The 21,752-nt window shown below is 38.5% G+C and overlaps 1 protein-coding gene across 32 annotated transcripts in view; it reads right to left on the reverse strand.

Moving 5' to 3' along the window:
* The window catches only part of SOX5 (SRY-box transcription factor 5), a 1,100,902-nt gene that overhangs the window by 316,922 nt on the left and 762,228 nt on the right, over positions 1-21,752 (reverse strand). For all 32 annotated transcript variants that reach the window (XM_070049491.1, XM_051850857.2, XM_070049490.1 and 29 more), the window contains one exon: positions 9,689-9,899. In XM_070049491.1, the coding sequence (XP_069905592.1) occupies positions 9,689-9,899 (211 nt within the window). The remainder of the gene's footprint in view (positions 1-9,688; positions 9,900-21,752) is intronic.

A 21,752-nucleotide genomic window follows, 5' to 3' on the forward strand; every position in this document is an offset into this window, starting at 1 on the left:
TTAAGTTTCATGAAAAGTGAAACATTTCTTTAAACTAAGGAGGAGGAGCTGGCCGTTCAAGCCTCTGCCTGCACTGCCAGCATCCCATATGGGCACCACTTCAAGTTCCCTCTGCTCCACTTAGGATTCAGCTCCCTGCTGATGGCCTGGGAGAATCAGTGAAAGATTCCCCTGCACCCATGTGTGAGACCAGAAGAAGCTTCAGGCTCCTGGCTTCAGATAGGCCCAGCTCCAGCAGTTGTGGCCATTTGGGGAGTGAAAGAAGATCTCTCTCTCTCTCTTTCCTCCTCCCTCTGTAACTCTGCCTTTCAAAAAAAAAAAAAAAAAAATCTGCCAATAAAAACTGAAGTGGAAACATTGTTTATGGAAGAATAAGAAAAGATGAATAAAGAATATTAAATGTTCGAGGTATCTAAATGGAAAACAATACAATTTATGCCCAAAGGGCTTGGACTAGGTTTTCGTTTGGTTTTTATAACAACTTGCTACGTGATCTCGGCAACATCCCGCCTAGGTCTCCCTCTCTCTAAAATGAGAAAGGATGTCTATATGTGTCTACATTTCACTCCAATTCTGGATTTCTACTACTCTGCTGTGATTTTGCTCCCATTTTTCCAAAGCAAAATTTTTGTTAAGATACCACCAAGAATTTTTTTTTTTTGAGTTTAAACTGAGTTCCACTTCCCATTAGAATTTGTCTGGAAATTCGATCAATACTGAGGAAAAAGGACTTTACTTGAGTAGAAAATTACTAAACACTACATAATTATTCCATATCTTAAAGGAGTTCAGATACACGTGTTAAATCAGTAGTTGGCAAAATTCCTAACTGGAGGAGGAGTATTAGTAGTGGTTAGGAGGGTGGATTCCAGATGAAGGCTGATCAGTCTGAATAATGACCTTGACACCTGGTCATTGTATGGCATATTTAATCACCAATTTCCTTATCTGAAAGTGGAGATAACAAGTATCAGGATATTTGCATCTTGTGAATGATAATCCCTGAAATTCACAGCCCTGGCCATGATGCTTACATAAACATTAAATGAAATGGTTCATATAAATTGCTTAATGCTATATTTAACACATGATATCTTACTATGTAATCATAACCTATATATTTTACAAAAATATAATGGTGTCTGCATGTATGCATTTTTCCTTCCACATCATTATTTATTCAATGCCATGTTATAGGAGTTACGTATCATGCATTAAGGTCCTCATGGCCAACTTTAATTGCTAAGTTCCATACAGAACAACTAATAGCATATAGTTATTACCAAATGCAACCACAAGGGTACTTCAAAAAGTATCTGGAAAATGGAATTAAAAGACAAGTTAATTTTGGTGCTAGAAAGTTGGGACAAATCAGAATCTTCAGCACCAGGCCTTTCTGTGCACTGGCAGGCAAGAATTCTGATGGAAGAAAAGGATACCAAAACATAATGTGTTTTTATCCTCTTTATAACTTTTTAAAATATTTTAATTAATTAATTGAAAAAGTAGGACAGCCAGAATCAAAAAGAGCTGTGTTTTCTTCAATGCATATGCAAGCCTAATTTTCTTTCTAGCCATTGTACCTCAGAGGCCTCCCTTTGTATGGTGCACTATTCTCTTCTAACTTCTGGATTTCTGCTGGCTTGCTGTTGGCAGGGGTAAGGCTGGAAATAATACGGACTTTCTATTGAAATCTGCTTCCCCCCCTCCCTCAATGAGAGGAAGCAAAAGCATGAATGTGGCACCCTCATAATGATTTAGCTGGGGCTTAATGAAATTTTCATCACAACCTGCTGTTCATTTTAATGGCCTTCGAAAAACAATGGAAAAAAATAGCTTGAGGGAGGAACATTTTTTTCTGCGGCATGTTATTTGTGAGCTTAACATTCAGTTACATTCACTCCACTCCGGCTCCCTACATCACCATGTTGCTGTTCTCATCATGGAGTTCTAACAGTGTTTTGTAGTTCTCAGAGCCTACGTTTTGCAGTCCTTTGGTTCAATTTATTGCTATTTTTTGATGTGATGGTACATCAGAGGACTGTAGATCACTTGTTTCTGTTCTATGGTGTCACTGTCCTGAGGTCGGGATGATGGAAGGTTTCAGTGACCACTCTGAGGTCCAGTCAGACTTTTTGATTAATGAAGTCTTTAAAGACAATGTAACTTTCCTTTTTCTCTGTTTCTCTCTTTGCAATAATAATAAAAACACAGACAGCTCCTTCAACATTCCACTCTTCCTGGGATATAATTTTCTATTTTTGTTACTATCTTGAATTTTTTTTTTCCTGGATGATTAAAAGTTCACTCAGCTATAATCATCATGCCTTGATACAACTCAATCATTGCAATAATTAAACACTTCCACAAGGGGGGAATTATCAACAAGAATGAACCTATATACAGCTCTGAACATTGGAAGCACATGTCGGGGAATCTTTTGTATGTGAATATGAATGTATCAAATGGTTTTATGTACAGAAACAATCTTTCTGAAACTCAGACTTGTAGGTGTTTGCCTTGTTCAATTTACATTCTAGGCTTCCATCAATACTACCTCTGTACTTTTCTGTGTGTCTTTTTTATTAACAATTCACTCCTCAGGGGAGCTTTTAATATATTTGTAGAGGGAAAAGTACAAAAAGTCCATTATTGCGGGCAATACAATGATCAAAACCATGCACCATCCATGTGCCATCGGGATGGTTTCAACAGCTCTTCTGTTATGGACTCTCTCTCTCTGCTCTTTTTCTCCCGAGTAACAATTAATGGATAATGCACTTTCCACTTGATTCCCAACACTTGTTCATGTGTCGTAGGCATACTGAGGGATATTGTCTCCTGCTCTGTTTTGTTCCCTATTGCCCTGCCCAAGCCACTGCTGTCATTTGGGGAATGAACCAGTAGATGAATGATCTTTCTCTCTCTCTCTCTCTCTCTCTCCTCCTTGTCTTATAACTCTGCCTTTCAAGTAAATAATAATAATAAAAAAAGATCTTGAAAAAAGAGTCTATATATCCACTTGGAAGTCAATATGATACAAGTATATATAAAATTTCATGGTGTCCAGCGCCGCGGCTCACTTGGCTAATCCTCCGCCTGTGGCGCCAGAACCCCGGGTTCTAGTTCCAGTTGGGGCGCCGGATTCTGTCCCGGTTGCTCCTCTTCCAGTCCAGCTCTCTGCTGTGGCCCAGGAAGGCAGTGGAAGATGGCACAAGCCCTGCACCTGCATGGGAGACCAGGAGGAAGCACCTGGCTCCTGGCTTCGGATTGGCACAGCATGCCGGCCGTAGCAGCCATTTGGGGGGTGAACCAACAGAAGGAAGACCTTTCTCTCTGTCTCTATCTAACTCTGCCTGTCAAAAAAAAAAAAAATTCATGGAAGATATCATCTAAAGATAAACTCATCAAAGCTGTGTTTCAATACAGTACAAATAACACCATATTCTTAGGCTTAGCTCTGCCCCTTGAGTGTACCTCAAAAAAATGTTAAAATTAACAAATTAACAAGTGATGGAAACACTTCCTAACTCATTGGATGAAGGTAGAATTATCCTACTACTGAAATTTGATACAAATATTACATAAAGGAAAAGTATAGGTTAATATCTCTCATGAATATATATATAAAAATTCTCAACAAAATGTGAGCAAATAATTAAAATCCAACTACATGTATTTACACAACATATATATACATATAACATGTATAAAAATTAAAAAAAAACTATGAAACATGAGCTAGTGGGATATATTCCAAGTTTGAAAGGCTAGCTCTATATTTGACAATCACATCACACCAACAATCTACAACACATCATACAACACATCAATAGATGCAGCAAAAAGACGGATATAGAGCCAACACTGAAGTACAGCAGGTTAAATTATTGCAGCTGACATCAGCATCTTATAACAGAGTGCCAGTTTGAGACCTGGCTACTCTGTTTCTGATTCAGTTTCCTGCTTATGTGCCTGGGAAGGCAGTGGAAGATGGCCCAAGCGCTTGGGCCCCTGCCACCTACTGAGAGCAGGAAGGCCAGGCTGCAGTTCTTGGCTCTTGGCTTCAGTTTGGCCCAGATTGGTTACTTAGGTTATTTGGGAATTAATCAGTGGAAGGAAGACTAACCATTCTGTCAGTCTGTGTGTCTATCTGTCTCTGTGGCTCTGCCTTTCAAATAAGTAAATCCTTAAAATTAATTTGACAAGTTTTAACAATCATTCAGGATTAAAAACACACTCAGTAAACTAGGAATAGAGAGAATCCTCCTTACTTGATGATCAGCATCTATATCAAATCTACAGCGAATAGCATAGTGATAACTAGACACTTCCCTTTAATAATCATCACAAGACAAGAATGTCCGCTCCTGTTATTCTTATGCAAACATTTTCCTGGGAATTCAAGCTAATACAAGAAGACAAGAAAACCAAATAGAGTATATAAATTTTTGGAAGAAAAGAAAAGAAAAGGAAAAGGAAAGGAAAGGTCTTTTTATTGCAGATGACATGATTCCTCTCAAGGATTCCACAAAAACAGGCAGAGCTTATAGAAAATACTGAAAAGCAAACATGCAAAGTTCACCTGTTTCCTGTATATGTCGGTAATAGTTAATTGTGATGTGAAATAAAAAACATGATTTTTACTGACATTTTATACCAAAAAAGAAATAATAAATATAAGAAAATACATGAATATCAACAAACTGATTCTAAAGTTTATACAGAAAAGCAACAGACTCTGGATAACCAACAGAACACCGAACAAAAAGCAGCAGCCTGGGGGATTCTTTAGGGTCATGAAAACTATACTGCATGGCACTGTGTGGTGGATATGTGACAATATGCAATTCTTATCACATACAGAAATACACAACACAAAGAGGGCACCTTAATGTAAACAAATTGAATATTTATTTTCATTGTACTTGAAAGAAAGAGAGGCAGTGATATCAATTAGTCATGTGTGCACTGGTTCACTCCTCAAATGTCTGTAATAGCCAGGGCAAGACCAGGCTGAAGTTAAGAGCTACATAGGTAGCAGGGATCCAACTATATGAACCATCACCTGCTGCCTCCAAGGGTGTGCATTAGCAGGAAGCTGGATCAGAAGCAAAGAGCCAGGTTTAGGAGCAGGCATTCTGATATGGTGCAGGGGTATCCCAAGCAATGAAGTAAGAGCTACATCGAATATTTGCCCCCCCCCAAAATCAAATAAAAAAACATCATTTAGGAGTTTGAAATATCAGCAAAGCATACAAAAATAATTTAACAGTGTTACAAATGTATGATACAACCTCATATTGAAAAAGATGGGAGAATATGTTAATCATATTTGCAAAACAATGGAATCTAAGATAAAAAGCAAAAGGAACTGAACTTAAACACTATATGACAAAGATATTTCCTACACTGTACCAGTGAACAATTCTGACACTATCTGTATACAATTCCAGTATACTGTTAGACACATTTATTAGAACTGAAAAAATACTAGTGCTGTGGCTAATAGGTGAAGCATCTGCCTGAGGCACAGGCATCCCATATGGGTGCCAGTTCATGTTAAAGCTGCTACTCTTCCAATCTGCTTGGGAAAGCAGTAGAAGATGGCCCAAGTGCTTGGACCCCTGCCCCCACACGGGAGACCTGGAAGAAGCTCCCAGCTCCCGGCTGTGGATCAGCCCAGTTCCAGCTGCTGTGGCCATTCAGAAAATAAACCAGTGGATGGAAGACCCCTCTCGTCTCTCCCTCTCTCCATCTGTAACTCTGCCTTTCAAATAAATATTTCTTTTTTAAAAAAGAGAAATGAACAAATAATAAAAGGCTGGTAGACAGTGGGAGTCAGATTCATCAATTAGTACAGGAAGATAGATAGAGATAAACAGGAGATGAGGCTACAATGATCCATATGGAAAAGGATTTGTATTTGGGGATAAAAGTAAGAATTTTGGCTTAGCTTAGTATAGGTGGGGCCTTCAAAAACTTCATGGAAAATGCATATGATTAAAAAACTATGCACATATTGCACAACTTTTTGTGCACCAAAATAAATTTATCTTTAACTCCATTTTCCCGTGAATTTTTTGAAATAGCCTCATAGGCACAAAGCTAAACACAGAAATATTTATAAATGTGCATAGATTCAGCTAAGTATACACCCATGCATTTCTTTGCTCTGTCAATTGAGAAGATCTAAAAAACAAATGACACCTCAGATACAACAAGTACACCTAGAATCCAGATTTTGTTCTAATACCATTTCATGATAAAAAAAAAAAAAAAAAGGCTGATCCTAAGATTGGAGTAGGAAATATACAAGATTAGCCACCAGCAGCTTACAGTGCCAGAAAGAAAGAAGCACTAAGTTCATGACCATAATTACTATACTCCCCATGATGGTGGTGTAGTAACAGCCCAGGAATAAAATAAATACCAAGGAGTCCATATAGATTATAATGAATGACGGAATAAATCAGGAAATGATGGACACAATACCAGGTGGATTATGGAGATACCATACTACAAAAGGAGGGGAAACCCAGTTCCCTACTCCTTAAGTGTAAACTGTACACAGCAGCTTCCTTTCAGAGAATGGTACAGAAAGATGGCTGGGAGCAATTTCATGGAGAAAGAACTTATCAAACACTACTTCAGCCGGGACATCAAAGTCAACATCGCCAGTCTTCATTACATAGAACGCATGTAATTGATATGATGAGAAAAAATAATCTTGCTACCCAAACCTCAAGCCCCAGTTAAGTTAAGGTAAATATATTAGACAAATTCCAATAAAAAATAGCATGCAATGTACCGGGATGGTGTTCCTCAAAATTTTCAGTATCTTCAAGAACAAGCACAGTCTGAGAAATTGTCACAGCCTACAGAGTTCTGACAACTAAATGCAACTTGTTATCTTGATGGCATCATCAAGCAGAAATAGCAGGCTTGGTGAAAACTGAAGATACTTGAATAAACTCAGTGGACAGGTGCCTGAGTGGTTAAGATGCCCATGTCCCACATTTGAGCGCCTGGCTCTGCTTCCTGAATCCTGCTTCCTACGAATGAGCATCCTTTAAAGGTACTGGTGATGGCTCAGGTGGTAACTGTGTTCCTGCTGCCCACATGGGAGACCTGGCTTGAGTTCTTAACTCGTGCATTTCTCCAGATCTCTCTGCCTTTCAAATAAAGAAATATGTTGTTTTAAAAAGACATGTGAATAAACTACGGACTATAATTAATAATAAAATATCATTATTGGTTCATTGATTGCAACAAACATAGCGCATTAATAGAAGATTTTGCTAATGAAATGAAATGGTATATGGACAGGCCATACACTGGAATTCTGTACTATCTGCTTAATTTTTCTGGAAATTTAAAACCATTATAAAACTAACAATTTAAAACTATTAATTTAAAAGGTAACTGTAAATTAAACTACTGAACCATGGCCACAGTGTAGAAGATCTGGCAGCCATTTCTTTCAAATACATAAATGACAGCAGACAGGCTTATACTATAACGTTATGTGAAATGTAGAAGATGCAAAATAGTGTAAAAAGTATAAAGCTAATCATATGAAATGAACATAACATGTAAAAGTAAAAATAAAAAGAAATACTGGCCGGCATTGTGTGTGTATGTGTTCCCACATGTGCACATATAAGGCTGATATCCTATATCAGAGTGCCAGTCTGAGTCCCAGCTGCTCTGCTGCTGATCCAGGTTCCTGCTAATGCACCTGGGAAGGCAACAGAAGATAAGCTCAAGTGCCTGGACCCTGCCACCCATGTGCAAAACCAGGATGGACTGCTGGACTTGGCCTCTCCCAGAACTGGCTGTTGTGACCATTTTGGGAGTAAACTAGTGGATAGGAGACTTGTCTGTCCCTCTCTCTGTTGCTCTGCCTTTCAAGCAAGAAAACAAATAAATAAATCTTGTAAAAAGAGAAATACATCATAAGGTTAGGAGTCATATCACAAATCTATGATTCCAAGTAATTTTTGTTTTATTCTTTATTACTTTTTTAAAATAGTAAGACCAGATTATTATTTTTTATTTTTTATTTAATTTGTCAGATAAAGTTAGACAGTGAAGGAGAGAGACAGAGAGAAAAGTCTTCCTTCCGTTGGTTCACCCCTCAAATGGCTGCTACGGCCAGAGCTATGCCGATCGAAGCCAGGAGCAAGATACTTCTTCCTGGTCTCCCACATGGGTGCAGGTGCCCAAGAACTTGGGGCATCCTCTACTGCCTTCCCAGGCCACAGCAGAGAACCGGACTAGAAGAGGAACAACTGGGACTAGAACCTGGTGCCCATATGTGATGCCAGCACCGCAGGTGGAAGACTAACCAAGTGAGCCCCGGCGCCAGCCCCAACCAGATTATTTTTTAATATCAGCGGAAACCCTACCATATCACAAAGACACATATACACAAAGGACTGTCTGGGCCCTCTCCATGAGTATGGCGGGGAGATATATGATCACCAAATGTGAAAAATCCATGGCTAATAAGATTATTTTGAAAATTCCTTCCAATTCAAAGATCATGAGAACCGCCTAAATATTAGTCAAAATTCATGTCACAGATAAGTATCTAGTAGTAACTAGAAACATCTGATTCTCACGTGACCTCCCAATACACTGGTTAACATTTAGTGTTTGAGATACTCATGATTTACCAGTGCCCTAACAGACTAGAATCAAGTCCATCTCAGTGTTACACAGTATTCCTGCAGTATATTTCTGGTGAAAAGTACATTTTTACATGTCACTGTATAGCTGTTTTAAATTTCCTTGTGATTGAAGCAGGAGGCATGTTGTGTGCAATATGATATCCAGGCTAAAAAAATGAACAATTATTTCAATAGGAGTTAGTTCAATAGTTAAGTATCTGTAACATAGAGGATGACTGCCAATTATGGAAAAGGTTGTACCATTTACATTTTTTATTGGTTTGTTGGCTTTAATTTTAAAATTAGTCCATGTGGGTATCACCTGCAGGCTCCACAAAGTAAATTAAAGATATTTAGAGGTGAAATCCTCAAAGGAAAAATTCTTAGAAGATGAACAAACAGGGAATTAAACAAATCTAACAGCATTAGAAAGTCACTAATTTTTACATATGCACTATGTCCAACCATATTCATTTTTAACTGTATGAATGAAAAAAGTAGGCCTAACTATTGAAATAGGATAAAATATTAAATAAAATGTAATAAAATCGTAAAATTATCCTGAGGGAAGAAAATACTGAAGACGCACAAAGTAGAGTTGTAGATACTTAACAAGTATGTGACTCTTCTGGGCTGTGTTGTCACATGCTTTTCTTAAAACCTATTTTTTTAAAAAATATATTTTACTTCTTTGAGAGGCAAAGCAGTAGACAGGAAAAATATATCTATTTGCCACATGGGTGGCAGGGGCCCAAGTACTGGGGCCATCTTGGACTGCCTTCCCAGGCACATGAGAAGGAAGCTGGAACACAAGCAGAGCAGCCTAAGCTACTGCACGAAACCCCAGCCCCTCTGGAATCTTTCCAGTTCCTCTCAACCGTGGCTTCCTCATGTGTGACAATAAGGAATGTATCACTACGGGAGGAGAAATCAAAACCTAGAACACTAAGTACCAAGCAAGTCAGCACAATCAAGAGGCTACAGGGACGCCTCCATTTCTTTCCAGTCTTTACCTTCCGGTTCGTTTTTGATGAGCTCTTCCATTTTCCTCTGCTTCAAGGTGTCCACAACGTCCGCTAAGCTGCCCTTGCGTCGCTCGGGGGTCCCGAGGGCCGTGCTGGACAAGGCCTCGCCACTCTGCCGCCCACCTTCTTCTGCCTTCTGAGGTGAGGTAGATGAGTTGTGTGGGGCAAATGAAGACATAACTTTATTGCCATCAACTTCCTGGAAGAAAAAAAAAATCAAAGGAAAAAAAATTTTTTCTTGGTCATTTACCATGCAGTATTTTTTTTTTCAATCGGTTATGTGGCATATTCAAGTGAAACATTAAGGAGAAAAAGTGAACTTTCTCAGTCTGCAAGAGCATAAGGAACAAAGAAGTTCAGAAAAAGAATAAATTAACTTTACAGCTGAGGTTCCATTCAGGGCAGAAATCAAAAATATAGGAATTCTCTCCTCTGATTAGAGTTTTACATTGATTAGATTTTTTTAAAATTTTATTTGAGGATCTCAGATTTTCCCATGAACATTGTTAAATGGAGTGGCCCTTCCTATCCCAGTTCTTCATGACACTAATATTTCAGCAATCAACACTGTATATACTTGATGTTCAATTATCGTCCTGATAGCACTCCTAATGCAAGTAGGTCCTCTCCGACTCCTCCTTCTGCTCCATGAGCGTTAGAGGAAGTGCAGCCACACAGGTTATCTGGGGATCAGACAAGAGCACGGCAAGTCCATTTCTGCCTACACTTCAGATATTGAAAATCCTACTTGTTACTCAAGCCCCGTAACTGTCAATATTCTTTGCTATTCAGCACCTTAACCCTCATTTGCCTGTAAAATACAATTTCTCACAATTTTTTTTTAAGATTTATTTATTTATTTGAAAGCGTTACACAGAGAGAGAAGAAGAGGCAGATGGAGAGAGAGAGAGAGAGAGAGAGAGAGAGAGAGGTCTTCCATCTGCAGGTTCACTCCTCAACTGGCCGCAATGGTTGGCGCTGGGCCAATCCGAAGCCAGGAGCCAGGAGCTTCTTCCAGGTCTCCCACGTGGGTGCAGGGGCCAAATCACTTGGGCCATCTTCCACTGCTTTTTCAGAACACGGCAGAGAGCTAGATCAGAAGTGGATCAGCGGGGACTGGGACCTGCGCCCATATGGGATGCCGGCACTGCAGCTGCAGGCAGTAGTTTTACCCACTATGAAACAGTGCTGCCCACCACCCCCCTCTGTTTTTAAAATAAAATAAGTGTGTGTGTATGAAAAGAATTCACCTCATTATTCTGAAACTGAAATATACATCTGTGTTCTATTGCCATCATTTTCCCTACAACTTCTAGCACAACTCTGCTCATCTGTGTAACATGTAGGCTCTATTTTGTAAAACAGATGAGTTTTCATCGAAATCTATTTGCATGTGTATATATTTAATAATCAGGATAGATTGCAACTGATTACACTTTTTTCCATACCTATTTAAGACACGTTACTAGGATTCTTTAACTCTAAAAAAGTGACACATCACTTTAATTGATATATAATGTTTCTAAGGTAACTCTAGTAGTTTTGCTACTATAAAGTAGCAAGATTGGGCTAGCACTCTGGCACACCAGTTTAAATCCTGGCCTGCAGTGCCAGTGCCAGCATCATATATGGGCACTGCTTTGAGCTCTGGCTGTTCTAATTCTGATTCAGCTCCCTGCTAATGTGTCTGGGAAAGCAACAGAGGGTGGTGGCCCAAGGCCTTGGGCCCCTGCACCACGTGGGAGACCAAGAAGAAGCTCCTGGCTCCTGGTTCCAAATCAGCTCAGCTCTGGTTGTCGAGGCCACCTGGGGAGTGAACCAATGGATGGAAGACCTCTCTCTGCTCTACCTCTTTCTGTAACTGTCTTCCAAATAAATAAAATAATCTTTAAAAAAAAGCAATATCAACATAAACATAATCCATTGATATTTTAACTAATGATATTATCAAGTTCAGGGATATTAGCATCAAACTTGAGTTTGCTGGATGGGGCTGAGTTGTGTGGGTAGACAAAAGCAAAAACTGCACAGCAACAGAATCTTTCAAATTATAACTCTAAATTCCAAATGGTTTCTGTTTCTTATAAACATTACAAAATACACCTCTGACTAGCACTATGCCTTAACTGGATAATCTATGGACAATTTAGCTTAACGTATACTTGGGTTTAGAAATCAATATGCACAATGTAATAATTACAACCCCCTGCAGGAATGCTTCTGAAATTATTTATTTATTTAAAACCCACACATAAATATCAGTAAAGATGTAAACATATACATGCTCTGAAAAATAACAGAAATTCATTTTGAAAACAAAAAACGTGTGTTTTTCTGCATGGCCTATAATCCACCTGAGCTTTAGTTTCACATGCAGTATCTACTTTAGTAGAATTTCTGTATTCTTTTCCAAAGAGCAAAAACCACCAGATGTTAGCTTCATTTTGAATGTTTCCATTTGTATTGTTATCACATTATAAATTGACAAACTTTGTTTTAAAGATTTGGTTATTTATTTTGAAAGAAAGACAGAGGAAAAGAGAGTGAGAGTGCGAGACAGAGAGAGAGAGATCGATCTTCTATCTGTTGTTTCACTCCCTGGATTGTCCTAAAGGACAGGGCTGGCCAGGCCAAAGCCATGAGTCACAGCTTCATGCAAGTCTCCCACTTGGATGGCAGAAGACCAAATACTTGGGCCATCTTCTGTGTTGCTTTTCCCAGGCCATTAACAAGAAGCTGAATCTGAAGTGGAGTAGCTAGGACTTGAACCAGTGACCATATGGAATGCCAGAGTCACAGGCTGCAGCTTTACCTGCTATGCCACAACACTGGCCCCGGTGACAAACCCTGAAAACAAGAGTTTGGAGCTGCATCTTCCTATCAAATCAACACTGGAAGAAATGAAATCCAAATATGGATGAAATCTAATCTATTAAGATACTAGAAAATATTTCCAAATAAAATATCCCAACTGGCATTTCTCTAACTTCCTATACTCTGCAAAGAGGAAGACAGTATTTTAAAGAGATGAACATATTTCACTAGAGTTCTAAAGTCAGTTGTTACAGCAGCTTAAGAATAAATCAATTAAACGTTATTGCTATTACACACAGGAATATTTTTCTCATCACTATTTCACCTGTCTGCAATTCAGCCTCTGGCACTGTTAACCCCTTTAACAGTTTGGTGTAGTTAACAGCTGTCTCAGTGTGGGATTCCATTGTTCATTTGCATGGTGAGTTACTTGTTAAAACGTGCTGGCACAGTCTCCAGTCAAAGAAGTCCTGAAAATTTCAGAGTGTTTTCCCTGGAATTGCATTTTCCATACTTGAAATTGTGTCTTCATTTGTTAGCAGGTGAATCAAGGGCATTGACTCACAATGGTGTAGGTGGTACAGAACAGAAATAAATGTTTAACCAAGTTTTGTGAAATCTAAGGAGAGAAGCTGCAGTATTTTGCTGACAAGCTCCCAGAACTGGGATATAAATTTCTCAAGTCTATTGGCAACAGAGTTACAAACTTTCAGAATGAACTTGATAATCCTTTTTATTGTTTCTTTAACAAAAAAATATTTGAGAGGCACAGAGAGGGACAGAGAAAGACCAACAGACAGGCAGAGCTTCAGTGAACTGATCCACTAACAAAATACCCACAGTGGCCAGATGGGAACAGGTCAAAGAGAGGAGCTGAGAATTCAAACCATGTCTTCCTGAGAAGTGCCCAGGATTCAACCACTTCCTGTTCTCATTAGCAGGAAGTTGGAATTGGGAGCTGGGCTGGGGCTTGAACCACGGGACTCTGATACAGAATGCAGATGCCCCAGTTGGTGTCTTGAGGATTATTCTAGCCCTCCTTTGTTACTCTAAACTAGTTTGTTTAATCTTGCCCTCTGTGTCACCTTTGCTACCAAGAGGAAAAGGGAAGGTCTGCCTAACCTACCTATCCTCATCGAAGGCCATCATCTCCAACACTGGCATCCCACATGGGTGCCTTTCCTGTCCTGGCTGATCCATTCCTGCTCTAGTTCCCCCCTAACGTCCTGGGAAAAGCAGCACAAAATGGTCTAAGTGTTTGGGCCCTTGCCACCCACATGGAAGACCACTATAAAGCTGCTAGTTTCAGGCTTCAGTCTGGCCCAGTCCTGGCCCCTGGACCATCTGGAGAGTCAACCAGTGGATGGAAGATTTGTCTGTCTCTCCTCTGCAACTCTTTCAAAACAAATAAATTAATCTTTTTAAAAAGTATTCTCTTTAATTCATTCTACAGAGAGCATTTTGGTACAAACACACGGAGAGAAAAAGTACATCAACCTTAATATTTAAATTTTCATTTAGATAATGTGATTAAGAATTAACTCATTTGAGAAATGATAATATGCAATTCAACCATGTACTTGCATGTTTCTTTCCTTATTAAAATGACATTTCACCCTCAACTTATAGACTAAGAAATGCATTATTGTGTTTACTTTTAAGTCCTACAAACTGAAATTCATACTGGATAGTAAAAATATTACATCTGATAATCTATAAGACTACAATCGTTAATAATAGCAAACATTTATTGAATGCTTACTTTGTCTCAAACTTTGTTCACTGTACCCTATACATATAAACTCGATTAATCCTCATGGCAAGCTAATTACGTTTCTCACTTCACAGCTGGAGAAACTGAGGCGTGCAGACTGAAGTAAATGCCTGAGGTTGCATGACTAATAAAAGGTAGAGCAGAAAATTGATCCAACCTCATGGGTTCCAGAGGCCCTGTTTTTGACCACAGTGCTTATACACCTCTTATAAAAATAAAAACAAAAATAAATATGTCTTTATCTAGCAATATCGTGGGGGACCAAGGGCTTCTACCTCCACTTGTTGAACTCCTAAAGGAAAGTAATGATATAATTACACTTAAATTAAGCTAACTACATTCCAGACACATAAATCTCTATCAATCCAATCAGCCACTGTTTCAGATCATATTCCAAAAACTAAATCCAACACACAGATTCATTTCAACGTTGTTAATCACAATAATGATGCCCAGTAGTTTAAGGCTTTTTAAAATTATATTTATGAACTTTGTGGTTATCTCTAACGTCTTTTCTAACATAGTCGTTAATTTAGAACAAAGCTAGTGAGAATATCTGAAATGTAATTAATTCGAGTCTATTAATGAAAATTCATTAATTTTGGTATTGCATAGACATAGCATTAAATAAACTATATCATAATGCATTTTGAGGCTCAACAAGTTTTGACATGCTCTTGTTCCTCTTCCAATAGTGCTCATAAATATTACCAGGACCAAATTAAAACAAAACTCTGAGAAACATCTTAACAGCTACATCATATTGTTAATCTTTAAATCCTACATAAAGATAAAAACACATGTATCTTATCACAAATGTTTTGCTGAAACACAATTTCACTACTTGTAATCTATCCTAACAAATTAGTAGATGCCAAATTCAATTAGTAATAGGAAAAACATAGGATTATTTTGCAAAAAACTCTCTCTCCGGCAGGTATTTAGCATAGTATTTAAAATGCCTGCATCCCACATTGGAGTGTTGGGGTTTGATTTCCAGCTCTGGTTCCTGACTGCAGCTTCATCTAATGCAGACCTTGGTGTGCACAGGTGAAGATTCAAGTAACTGAGTTCCTGCCACCTACAGCGGAGACCTGGATTGAATTCCTGTGTCCTAGGCTCCCAGTTTTGGTCCTGGCCTGGCCTTCGTCTATACCCAGCCACTGAGTGTGTTTGGGGACTCAATCAGTCAGGGCTCTCTCTATCTTTCTTTCTTTGCTTGCAAATAAATAAATTTTAAAAATGACTTTCAATTATTTTTAAAGTTTACTTGTTTAAGTTCTTTTTTCCATAAATTTTCTGCATGAAACCTGTAACAATGCTCACTCATTGGTATTGCAGATCCCTGGATGCTATTTTAAATGATCCCCTGAATAAACACACACGCACACATGCACACAGACACAAACACATACTCACAAAATTGCCAATGCAACTTCACATACAGTGCTAGACTTAGTTTTTCATTCTCATAGTTACAGCTATGAACATACTCCTTAAGATCGATGAATTCCCATTACCCATAACTGAGGTTAAGATGCTCAAATCTAAATGCATATCTTCCAAGAAAAGTATTATAAACTCATCAACGTATTATTATATGATGTTAAACAATGAATTATTTGAAAAATCCTTTAAATTACAGCTTTCATAATAACTATCAAAATAAAGTTATTAAAGGTTATATAGGTATATGTCAGTCAGTTAAAATTTTACTGCTAAGATAAGCACTTAGGAAGAGAAATACTTTGGTTATTCTTTAAAGGGCAATAAACTCGTTGAAAACAGAGAGAGATATTAATAAAAACATACAATATTTTTACTGTAATCATTATCTCTTACTTAGCTATCCACCCTGTGATAATGCAGCCATTTGAAATTCAAGCCAAAATTTCCAACTTTAATAATTGATGTTACAATTCTGACAGCAAGTCATATCAGCTCAATTTTCAAATATTAACTTTCCTGAAAACAAGACATAAACATAAGAAGGATATACTTCTTATGGGGAGCAGGCACTGTGGCACAGTAGGTAAAGCCGCCTCCTGCAGTATCCCATATGGGTGCTGGCTCAAGACCTGGCTGCTCTACTTCCAATCCAGCTCTCTGCTATGGCCTGGGAAAGCAGTAGAAGATGGCCCAAGTCCCTGGGCCCCTGCACCCATGTGAGAGACCTGGAGGAAGCATCTGGCTCCTGGCTTTGCATAAGCGCAGCTCCAGCCATTGCGGCCAGTTGGGGAGTGAACCATCAGATGGAGGACCTCTCTCTTTCTCTTTCTCTTTCTCTCTCTCCCTCCCCCTCCCCCTATCCTCTCTCTGTGTAACTCTGACTTTCAAATAAATAAAAAATCTTAAAAAAAAAAAAAAAGAAGAAGAAGCTAAAGCAAAACTAGCACTTTAAAAAGTTCAACTGAGAACACTAAGAGTTTGTATTTGGTTAACAAGATTTGGAACAGGATATGGTCAGTTCCCAATACCTACAAAAGTCAGCTCTTAGACTTCTAAGAGTGTTTGTTATACTTGTGATTACAGCTGATTTTAAAGCCACCCAATTTAAAGTCTTTCCTAAACTTTTGTCTGAAAAAGAGATGCCTGGTGTATACTTAGGTCCAGTAGTTTAAAAAACAAAGTGGAAAATGACAGAGGCACTGTTGTGTGTGCTATTTCCGTAGTAATAAACACAGACAGAGCTTATCACAATGGGTCTCCCTTGTCCATTGAAAAAAGCCACCAATAATCCCTTCTTAACACAGAATCTTATAAGATCAACAATTCCTAGTGCCCAAATAACTAAGGTACATAAGTAGACAGTCTAGCTTTAAATGAGCAGTTTAAATATCTTTCCAGGGATGTGGCCAGCAAGTTATGTATAAGCATGATTTTAGGCTCTCTAGGGAAACGTGATGCCTGCATGTTCAGCTTGGATGCCTTCACCTATCCCAGATAGCTAGCAAGCTAAAATCCGATGGCCCCAAAGACAATTATTAAGGATTAGTTTATATACATTTCAACATATTAATAATATCATTGAAACTCCCTGAAAATTAATACTCTGAATCCTTAAAAACATCCCATCGTCACAATATAAAAAATGGGTGGGAATCCTAAAATACCTTCATGTTTTTGTTGTTGTTGCTCTGAATTCTGTGTTAAGCACGGTATTTCATGTCCTGCTCAGTTTCAAGTTTTAAAGTACAGTGAAGAAACCTTAAACAATCAACTGCTTCTTTAAAGCACATAGTAAGACGCTTGAGGTGGATCTAATATATTCTTAATAGCAACAGGCCTCAACAAGTGTAGGTAAAATATAATCTTTTAAAAATGACTGCATTATATTTCAAATGCTAGGATTTTGTCCATATTTTAAACAGTTTTAGTATATTTTGGGGGCAGTGCAAATAGAAGTGAGAGCTGTTTCATGGTTTTTTCCCCCAAAATCTAAAAATATAGACTCTTTTAAATTTGCTATTCAATAGGATGGAAATTCTGCAAAAGTCTAAGTTCATTTGCATTTCTCTGCCAAGCACTGAGATGACATGTCAGTCTAGGCTTATCTTTAATCTCTGGTCAGAAAACTCAATAAACATTTAAACACGCATTCTTTTTAAAAGTGCTTTTTCTTAGTACCAAACAACATGAAAGGCCAGGCGCTAGCAAATGACAGGTGATTTGTGTAAATCTGCTCTCAATCAGCAGTTAGCGAGCCAGTATCAGTGGCATCATCTGCACACACTTTCTACTCTTAGATTTTTCTCAGGCTTCACCCTCCACTTCCTGAAACAGAAACTCAGGTGAGGGGGGCCAACATTTATGATCTAACACGCCTTCCAGCTGAGACTGTTGCATGAAGTTGGAGAATCACTGTTACAGAAAAAAAGAAAAAATGCACAACTTAGAGGAAAAAAAGAGGAAGAGAAGGAAAGAAGAAATGATCCAAGCCGTGGTAGGGAAGAAACACATCCTTAGAGTGACAGGGCTCAAAGGACTTGAGGAGAGAGAGAAAATGGGATCCTATATCCCCAGGACTTGAGGAGAGAGAGAACGGGGTCCTATATTCCCAGGGAGTCAGGAGGGCAGCAGGGGAGGGATGACAGCCAACACTTCAGCAGCAGGGGTAAAACGCACTGGCATCTGTTGGACGCTGTAGTTTTTTTTTTAACAGTCAGTTTGGCATTTGTTAAAACAGATTTATGTCTGCTAATTTCTTCCTAACTATATAGATTAGGGAATCTGAGACTTTCGTCAAAATTGCATTGTGGATATAGATTTTTTTTTTTTAGAAATGTACCAAAAACTTGATTTAAATTTATTACAATTTTGATCTCATTTATAAGGTGAAAATAAAACAATGATGTTTCCTTTTTTTTTTTTTAAAATCACTGTTACATTCACCACCTAATTTGAGGCAATGAAACTGAAATTTAAGGGCATATCTTCTGCTGATCAATAAAAGATGGTACAAATAGGAAAAACAGTTTAGAAAATATCTTCATTTCCATGCAGATGCTACATGGGCAAAAAGGTTTAATAATTGGTTTTCTCAAATACTCCTTCAGGATCACATTTACTAAGAATCCCAGAAATGCAGCATTCAAGAATAAAATGTATGTTTTCATGTGCTCTCAAAACCACTTAATAAGCAAAAGTGGCATTTAGAGAATTGCTAATACATTAACTAATAGAACCTGTAAAAACAAAGAACATTTTGTGCTGTGACAGCCTCATTATCTTCTGATGATCTGTGCGCTGTCTCACTGAGGTTTAAGCTTCTCACAAATACACTTTAAGACATTTGATGATCTCCTCCCTGAAGGCTCAAAGGTCAACTGTAAGATGTTTCTAAACAAAAACTAGGCTGCACATCAAAACATTTCCATTAACATTTATCACTTACAATAAATGTAACATTTGCTGTAACTAGCCTCTGATTATATACAACAATTCTTCTATCATTTCCTTAAGTACTCTCTGGAACATTCATACTGTCCTTGTTAGTGAACTTGAATAAACACCCATTCATCCTGGGAGTCCAAATGAAGAATGAGACTTGAGGAAATCCTCCTATTTTGATCTGTTTGAATGTCAAAATTTGTAAGTTACTCGCTGAAGCACTGAAAATTTGGAAAATGACATCTTTTTATCCCACACAGAAATGGATGTAGTTTCTTACACAGAACAGACATTCAGGAAAGTTAACAAGATGAGCGTTCACTAGCGTTGCTCATAATTGGAAACTGACTAAACTTTTAGCTCAGTAATAAGCAAAATAGATATGGTCCATGCATGCAGTCGACTACGATGGTAGCAAAACAGCAAAAGGCAGTGGTTAAGCAAACTACAGAGTCTGGCAGAATTCAGGATTTGGGGGATCAAATACAGGCTGTGCTATTTACTAACTGTTTAACCTCGGGCAAGCCATCTAAACTCTCTAAATCTCAGTATCTTCATCTATAAAGTGTGAAAATAAATGGTAACTAATTCATACATGCATATGTATAGATTTACATATATATATATAATTGGCCTCAAAAACTTGACAGTAATATAAATAACAAATCAGTAACAGAAGATACCAATTTCACCCAATCATTTTTCCTCATTAATCTTTTTATGTCTCAGTTTTCCCTTCTGTAAAATGGAGACGATACTAGCGTCTACCCCATTGGTTTGTCAGAGGATTAGGAGTTAATATATAACAAGCTATGTGAGTTAAATAAGCAAATATGTGTGTTATGAATTATAAAACTCACTAAATGGTTACTGGGATACGGCAGGAGCTCTGCGAGTGCTCAGTGAGTTGTGCTGGGGCCGATACTGAGGCACAGTTGGTAAAGCTACCGCCTGCAAGGCTGGCATCTCATAGGGGAGCTGATTCGAGTCCTGGGTAGCCCACTTCCAATCCAGCTCAATGCTAATGTGCCTGGGAAAGCAGTGGAAGATAATCCAAATGCTTGGCCTTCTGCAACCACAGGGAAGATCCAAATGAGGCTTCTGGCTCATGCCTGGTCCAGCCCCTGCCGTTGCAGCCATCTGGGGAGTGAACAAGCAAATGGAAGATTGCTCTCTCTCTCTCTCTCTCTTCCTCTGTTTAACTCTGACTTTTAAATAAATAAATAAATCTTTTTTTTAAAATGCTAGTTGTGGAGTAGTGGGTAAAGCTGCTGCCTGCAGTGTCGGTATCCCATATGGGGCCAGCTCAAGTCCTGGCTGCTCCACTTCCAATCCAGCTCTCTGCTGTGGCAATTCTAAAAGTAATGAACTTAAAGAATTGTTGGGGCTGGCGCTGTGGTGTAGTGGTTAAAGCCTTGGCCTGAAGCGCTGGCATCCCATATGGATGCTGGTTCTAGTCCCAGCTGCTCCACTTCCAATCCAGCTCTCTGCTATGGCCTGGAAAAGCAGTAGAAGATGGCCCAAGTGCTTGGGCCCCTGCACCCATGCAGGAGACCCTGAGGAAGCTCCTGGCTCCAGATTGGCTCAGCTCTGGCTGTTGCAGCCATCTGGGGAGTGAACCAGCAGATGGAAGATGTCTCTCTCTCTCTCTCTCTGCACCTCTCCTTCTCTCTGTGTGTAACTCTGACTTTCAAATAAACAAACAAATCTAAAAAAAAAATGCCAGCAGCGGCTGGAGGTGATGTCATACAACCATTCCTATTTTTAAAGAAGTGAGCTCCAGGCCATCAGATTAGGATACAAAGATGAATATATAAAATACAGAAAAAACCAGGTGTTTTGCCAGGAAAGTAGAGAAAATATTAACAAGACACAAATCCCTTCTCCTATATACCCCACCAAAAAAAAAAAAAAAAAAAAGAAAACATACAAGTAGTTTCAATGTTCTCTCTGCTGAAATTGAACTGTATAGCAGAGAAACAATTTTTCACAAAATAAATTTTTTAATGTGGCCCATTTTTAACAATAACCTAATACAAACTTTTTAGGAAAAAAAGAAGTCCCCAAATGTCATGTGGCATTCGTGTGCTTTTATCTCTGTTGCATACTCAATTTTCAGTTTTCACAGCCTCATGGTTCTCTACTGAGTGATAACCGAGGGAAATGATCAAAGAAAGACCGCTCAATTACTACTCATTATGAAATAAAACTTTAAAAAGTCAAAGTCTGAAAAAAGTCAAGAGTAATGAATTATTTTTCATAAATACATGACACCAATTACTTAGTATGCCACATTTCTACGTTTCTTCCGCATTTCTCTTTCTTCTTGTGCGATAAGCACATCAGATTTTTCTCAGATTTTTCTTTCTTCGTGGGAAGATCAGCACCACTAGATTTCCTGACAAATAAATTCTTAGGTTGCTTCACATTAGAAACATAAAACAAAAACAATGGGAACCCAGAAGGGACAGTTAAGTACTAATTCTCCATTCCCATGGGCACCCTGGATAGAGTTCCCTAAGGGCAGATGGTCTTTCAGTCTACTCTGTTTCGCCAATAAACTACTTTTCTACT

This window comes from Oryctolagus cuniculus, chromosome 9, assembly GCF_964237555.1.
Source record: "Oryctolagus cuniculus chromosome 9, mOryCun1.1, whole genome shotgun sequence".
Taxonomy (NCBI): Eukaryota; Metazoa; Chordata; class Mammalia; order Lagomorpha; family Leporidae; genus Oryctolagus; species Oryctolagus cuniculus.